Genomic DNA, 6,989 nt, shown 5'->3' with positions numbered 1-6,989 from the left:
ATGCTTTTCCTTCTAACCTCACTGGTTTCCATCGTCTGGTTTTTGATAGACGAGTTTCGGAGTTACTACTCCTATCCGTTTCTAAGCAAAATATCTCTGGAGAGTTTTGGAAGAATGCAATTTCCCGCGGTTACTATCTGCAATATGGGTTCCAAGAACAAATCAAGATCTTCTAAATCTCAAAAAGATACTGATTATTGGTTATCGATCTCCACCATGGCCGCTTTTACCAATGAAGTGGATTGGAATGATTCGTATTACAAGGAAAATGGCTATTTTGAGCCAAATAGTTTGAAACAAGAACTGAGCATGAGCATGGACGTCTCAAAGTTTATTTTGATGAGCACCTTCGACTTTGTGGATGGACAGGTGTTCGAACCTACCCTGACCTCTTTAGGAGTTTGCTTTACATGGAACGGTGACGGAAACGTGACAACAAAAGTGAGCGGATCTCTTTACAATCTTTACGTCCTACTGGACATACATAGGGATCTTTATGAAGCCGGATTCATCTCCACGGCTGGAGTCAAGGTCTATATCTATGTTTGTATTTTCAAACAGAGACAAATTGCCTTTCGTATTTTAGGAAAAAGACAGTGAAAGTTTCTTCAAACATAATCTCGTTCGATGCCTGTATAAAACCATTTATGTTTGGTCAAATTTTCAATATTTTTAGCCATACTGGTCAGAGACCAGAGGAGCTTATGTGATAGTAAGGTGTCCGGCGATCGTCCGTCTGTCTGCTGTCCGTCTGTCTGTAAACAACTTTTCAAAACACTACTCCTCCTACAGTTTTGGTATGATATTAGTATAACTCGGTACACAAGTAGAATACACTAAAATGCATAATATAGTGCAGAGGTTTTTGATTTTGATGAACGGCGTTGCAAGGGTTACTAAAAATAGAATTTTCTGTGAAATTCCTTTAAAACGCTACCCCTCCTACAGTTTTGGTCTGATATCAATATAACTTGGCACACAAGTAGACTGCACTAAGATGCATAATTATCAATTTAGTACATGAGTGTTTGATTTTTATTTGTTTTTTTTTTTTTTTTTTTTTTTTTTTGTTTTTGTTTTTTTGCTTCTTTTTTGAGCAGTGTTGCCGCCATGGTTTCTAAAAATAGAAATTTCTGTGAAATACTTTCAAAATGCTATTTCTCTTATAGTTATAGTCTGATTTCAGGATAACATGGCACACAAGTAGAATACAATGAGATACAAAATTCTTTTAATGGATTTTTTGTGAGCATTGTAGCTGTGGTTACGGTAATAGAAAAAAAAGTGAAATACTTTCAAAACACTTGTACAGTTTTGGTCTGATTTGAATATAATTTGGACACAAGATTTCAAACCCAGATAAATAATTCTGTGTATCGATTTTTGATTTGGAATAATAGTGTTGCCATGCTAAAAAAATAGAAATCTCTGTGAAATACTTCCAATATGCTACTCCTCCTATACAGTTTTGATCTGATTTCAGTATAACTTTGCCCAAAAGTAGACTACATTGAGATACATAATTTTATTTCATTTTTGTTTTTGATTAACAGTCTTGCTATGGTTACTAAAAATAGAAATGTTGGTGAAATTCTTTCAAAAGGCTACTCATCCAACAGTTTTAATCTGATTGCAATAAATCTTGCCACAAAGAGACTAAATCAAGGACCATTATTCTATTTATTGCTGTTGCATAGTTTCAAGTGCAAGTGCTACTTTTTTCTTCCATTGTTATAAATACAAACCAGTAGTGCTACAGTCTCATCAGAGACTTCTGGTTATTTTATTATAATAAGCAGTAAGATACAAACGCAACAGAATCTGTTTTAAATATTTGAGGAGTAAATAGAGCTAAGATTGTTCAATAATGTAAAATAAAAATGTAAGCCCCCACCCTCGGCCCCCAAGTTTACACATGTAGACTGATTTTTTTTTATAATTGAAAATGAGAGGGAAAAGATCAAAAGCAAACTGTTATTGCCGCATTGCTACAATAGCAGGCCCGTAGCACAGTCATTCTACGATAAATGGACCATATCAGAGTATAAAATTAAAACATGAAAAAAATAATTGTTTCAAAGAGCAAAATGAACATCATATATGTAATTCTTTAAAGGACATATCAGTGAACTTGAAAAAAAATCAATTGTCCACAAATCTGGTATCGTTAACTTTTTACAACAATTTTAATATACCATTGATTTAAAGGTAATGTTACGGAAGTAACTGCTTGAACAAGTCTTATTATTTTTTGAATAAAGCTGAATTTGACCAATTTTTCGTTTCTGATGTACAGTATAGAACACAACAGTATTCATGAAGTCTCGCATGAATCCGATTTTAAGTTAAAATTTCGGGAAAAATATCGTTACGAAAGTTAATCGTTACGGAAGTTAATTCCCAGCAATAAAAGTTAAAATTCTCGGCAATAGTTAAAATTAAAGTTTGTTTTAGGATATGAAACAAAAGCATGAAGCATTTCGCTCCCAACATAATAATTTTTTTTATACCTTTAATGCAAAAACTTTCCTGAATTACGGAAGGTAAAATTTTAAGAGACAACTGTTTTTGTCCAATTCATTTTGTTATGTCGAAAATGTAATTGTCTAAAATAGCTGACTCGCAACTAGAATCAATGATATTAGGTTCCGTGGTCACTTTCAGATAAGTTTCAGCTCTTTTTGAAATATGCATTATGTGCGTGAAATTTAAAACAAAATCGTTACGGAAGTTAATCGATTTTTAGCAACATGCTATAATTTCGCATGAAAGAAGATCCATGCATTTCTTTGCAAGAAGTGGTTTGATTTCTTTTTATATAGGATAATAAACTTTTTTTAACATTCATTACAATGTATTCGGAACGCTTTTACGGCTGAAAATTTCATCTTGAAATTTGTAAGTAAATGAAGTGACATCAGGATTTGCAGTGGAATACGTTTTTCAACATTACATTATGTTCATATCAAAACTGTAACTGTATCGGATTAATATATACAAAACCATGTGTGTATGTTAAGAGTTGAAATCGATCTTTAAATTTATACTTTAGATATTACAACGGTAAATTTGTAAGTGACATAAAGTGGAGGGGTGCAACCCCCCCCCTCCCCAAAATCTAACCAAAAAAAATCTTCAACTGTCCGAAGGGTGGGGTGGGGTGGGGTGGGGGGGGGGGTCGTGAGTTCCAAAAACTATCTGACAAGGAAAAAAAACGTCCTTAACTATCCAAATTCTAGAATTTGCATGCAGGTGCACGATCTTACTGCAACAAAAAGTCGGGGGAGGGGGGGACCAGTATCTAAATGAAAATTTACTATAACAAATTACTATACTCAGAAAAAAGTGGGCTTAATGCCTTGACGTAAATATATGAGATCTGACCACGAGTTAAAGCCAGGACATCTTTTAGTCATTGGAACTTTTTACAACAAAGCTCTCGAACATATCTGCTATTTTAAATCGTTGGATTGAGCTAAAATCACACAATATGCATTAAATATCCACAACATATGTTAACCAGTAATTTTAAGATGAAAAGATTTTACTCCTAATATATAAACACTGATTGTATTTCAAAATGTGGCAGGACACCTCTTCTTTCTACTTTAAAGACTCTACTCAAGCTACATGCATGTCTTTTCTCATTCTTTTATATATGATATAGGTTGTGGTACATGAGCCAGGCACCGTACCGGATCCTATCAATCAAGGGTTTGTTGTCGCCCCCGGAGTGTCTGCACTGGCAGCTGTGTCCAAGAAGAGGGTAACCATAAAAATAGTGGCTTTAATCCACTCATCTACTCAGTAGTTTTGTTTTAGTAGTTCTACTTGTAGTATCTTGGCAGTGGTACGGACAAAGGGGGCGGGTGTAGAAAATAAACATGGGATTTGGGAATATGTAACCATGACCATGCCATGGTTGCTTTACAATTTCAAAGGTTGCAAAAGTATGGTTTTACTCAAAAGTGCAATTCTTTTCTTTCGAGACACAACCTTACTCCCCTAAAAAAAATAACCCCCATTTTTTTCTATTTTTGTTTCTTTTCCTTGAAAACCTTTGAGACTGGTATCAAAACATGTGAATCCCTGTAGAGGATGACCATGTATTAGTACAAGTATCTGAGCTGCACAAAGATATGATTGAATAACCCTTTTATATGTTGCTTTTGGACTCTCGTTGCCTTGTCTTGATATTTGAGTAATTTGACTTATTATTGGTCAATTTCACATCTCATCTCTATTGTAAATTACATGTACCTTTTCTAATTAACTTCTTCCACTTTAAGTATACGTAAAATTAAGATTCACATTATATTGGGTACGGAATTTTTCCGTTTACCCGATCATGACAAGAAGCATATGGCGGGTGTGACCGGTCGACAGGGGATCCTTACTCCTCCATGGCACCGAACCCTGTTCACGACTTGTATTGTTTAAATGGACTTTTGCTCATGATCATTGTTCGTTATCTTCACATTTCAATCAAGTTGACCCAGGCATTATTTTTTGAAAATTGATCGAACTTAGTTTCGGAACTGGTAGATATATAAGTTAAGCGGGCATGCGCCTATCTCAACTTTTATTTTTTTTCTTCCGTATTAACTTTATTTTCTGCGTAATTACTCAAGACCTTTTTCTCTAGAAAACGTCACGTATATTTGTATTATGAAAGGTTGTATTTAAAGCAATAACCAAAATTCGTGATTTTTTTTCTCGCATATAAATACAAAATAGCTAGTTGCAAAAATATATAAAGATCGCAAATCTTTGGTTGATTAATGAGCTGCATGGTAACATCATACGAGATCTCATAATGAATTGTGAATACATATATCATTCTGGCCATACCTTTTTAGAGACGATTTCTGGTTTTGAAATTTATATTGCCAGAAATATTTTTGTGACATGAAGATAATAAAAAACAATCGTGCATGAACCTTAATGTAATTAACACCATACAAATTCTAACTAATGAGAATGTATTTCACTGATTTGTTTTAGTTTACCTTTTTGCCATATCCGTTCAAAGCATTTGCGGATGGGTATTGTTTGAACACAGATGCGCCAGATTTTGTCAACAAATTTCATCCCAGACCGTACAGTGTTGGCATTTGTAAAAAGTTCTGCCTCTCAGAATTAATATTCAAGAAATGTGGTTGTGTGCGGGTTGGTGATTTAGGTAAATATTTTTTTCCTAATGATCACGTGCTTTTCTTCCGCCAGTATCACCAAGTTGCCATATCCCACAGGCCCGTAGCAACGTTTTTCAAAGTGGGGTCTGACCTCCGAAAAAAATTGACAAGTAAAAATATAAAAAAAATCGGTACATTTTATTTTCAATTGCCTGAATTCGCCAGTGTTTGACCGTACAGCAACAAAGAGTGTGTGGGGGGGAGAGGGGGGGCAAGCAGCTTCCAACTGAAAATTTACATAGTAACACCCCCCCCCCCGCGTTCTAAGCGCTGTCCCAGGTGTTAGTCAATATCGTGCACTTAATCATGTTTCTGGAGAGCCATTTGGCTCATTGGGGGGGGGGGGGGCAAATTTCATTTCTTCATGTCATAAGCTTTAAGAAATGCCAGGTCGAAGTTACGTCAAAGATAATGGGCAACATTCGACCGTGCTACCCCTGCAACAAACAGTCTTCTAAGGTATGGTATTTCTTTACTTTTTTCTACTGACCTGACTTGTGCTATAAAAATTCTCTAAAAAATAATCAATACTTAGCAATATTCGCTCTTGTGTTTTAAACTAGATTCCTGAAAGAAGTATTTAAAATCATGAATTTCTCATGACACTGATATAGTGGGTGGTACATGATATGAGATTTATTCGCCCCAATTATTATATATTTATTATTATATATGAAATTTTTTGGTATACTAGTACTAGTAATTCTTTTTCAGGAATTCACCCTATTTGTTCAAAGTACCAGATCTCGAAATGTTACCTGAAAGAAATAGGTACGTAGAATTTTGAAGAAAGTCATTATACTTAACACATATAAGTATATATATGTTTTCTGGATGAGATTTGAAAACTGTAAAATTTTATTTATGAAGTAATTTTCCAGTGAAACTGATATACCAGGAAGCTCAGAATGTTATCCATTGTGACTGCCCCTTCCCGTGCCAGCAAACGAATTATGACGTCTCAGTGTCCACTAGTCAGTTTCCCTCCGATATTTTGGTCCAGATTCTGTCTTCACACTTCAACACATCAAAGGAACGATTAAAGTAATACAATTTCAAATTTTTCCAATTTAATGGAGAAAAATGTCAACTTTTTACACGCCCATTTTCTGAATTATTTCTTTTTATTCCTCAAAAACAAATTACACATAAATATTAATATACAAATGTACATCTTCGAAATAGGGACAATATATTGGAAATATCGATATTTTATGACAAGCTAAATTACTTCTGGACGAGGCAAATTCCGAAGTACGAAAGAATAGGAGATGTCTTGGGTGCGTACTTTTGGTGTCTGTGCCTTTCTGTGATAATACCTAAATTTGTGTAAAGGAATTCACTTTATTATGCATATATTCATATATTTATGGTCCTTAAAATTGTTATTTAGCTAACATTGGTGGCCAGATGGGATTATTCATTGGAGCAAGTGTTCTCACAATAATGGAATTCATGGAAATAATGTTTTTAGTCTTGCTGTTTATCTTCAAACAACTAAGCTCCAAGTCAAGAAAACATCCGAAAGACAATGGTGCCTAGCATCTTATTTTTTACGAGAGAGAGAAAGAGTGAGAGAGAGAGTTTTGTGAGTGAGTAAGGATATTAAGTAAAAAAAAATAAAAGCTGACAAATACATATAGAAAGAGATTTTTAATAAACATAACCGGTGAGTTTTGTACAATAAAGTTTGTAATACTTGTTGATGTAAACTGTCATGTATAAATTGTATGTCAATATGATTTATATATATATTTAATTTGTGAATATTGAAATCAGATTCAGCAAAGTGTA

The 6,989-nt window shown here is 34.2% G+C and overlaps 1 protein-coding gene across 1 annotated transcript; it reads left to right on the top strand.

Annotated features, from left to right (window-relative positions):
• On the top strand, positions 1-6,856 carry LOC133189843 (acid-sensing ion channel 1A-like). The gene is made up of 7 exons (XM_061325235.1): positions 1-531; positions 3,668-3,766; positions 5,005-5,182; positions 5,910-5,966; positions 6,077-6,239; positions 6,381-6,475; positions 6,589-6,856. The coding sequence occupies exons 1-7, from the start codon at positions 1-3 to the stop codon at positions 6,735-6,737; spliced, it is 1,272 nt and encodes a 423-aa protein (XP_061181219.1). The 3' UTR covers positions 6,738-6,856.
• The last annotated feature ends 133 nt before the right edge of the window (positions 6,857-6,989 follow it).

The sequence above is a fragment of the Saccostrea echinata genome, unplaced genomic scaffold (genome assembly GCF_033153115.1).
Source record: "Saccostrea echinata isolate AGI-Se365-2 ecotype Australia unplaced genomic scaffold, CSIRO_AGI_Sech_v1 ptg000020l, whole genome shotgun sequence".
Lineage (NCBI taxonomy): Eukaryota > Metazoa > Mollusca > Bivalvia > Ostreida > Ostreidae > Saccostrea > Saccostrea echinata.
This window is presented reverse-complemented; position numbering and strand designations above follow the sequence as displayed.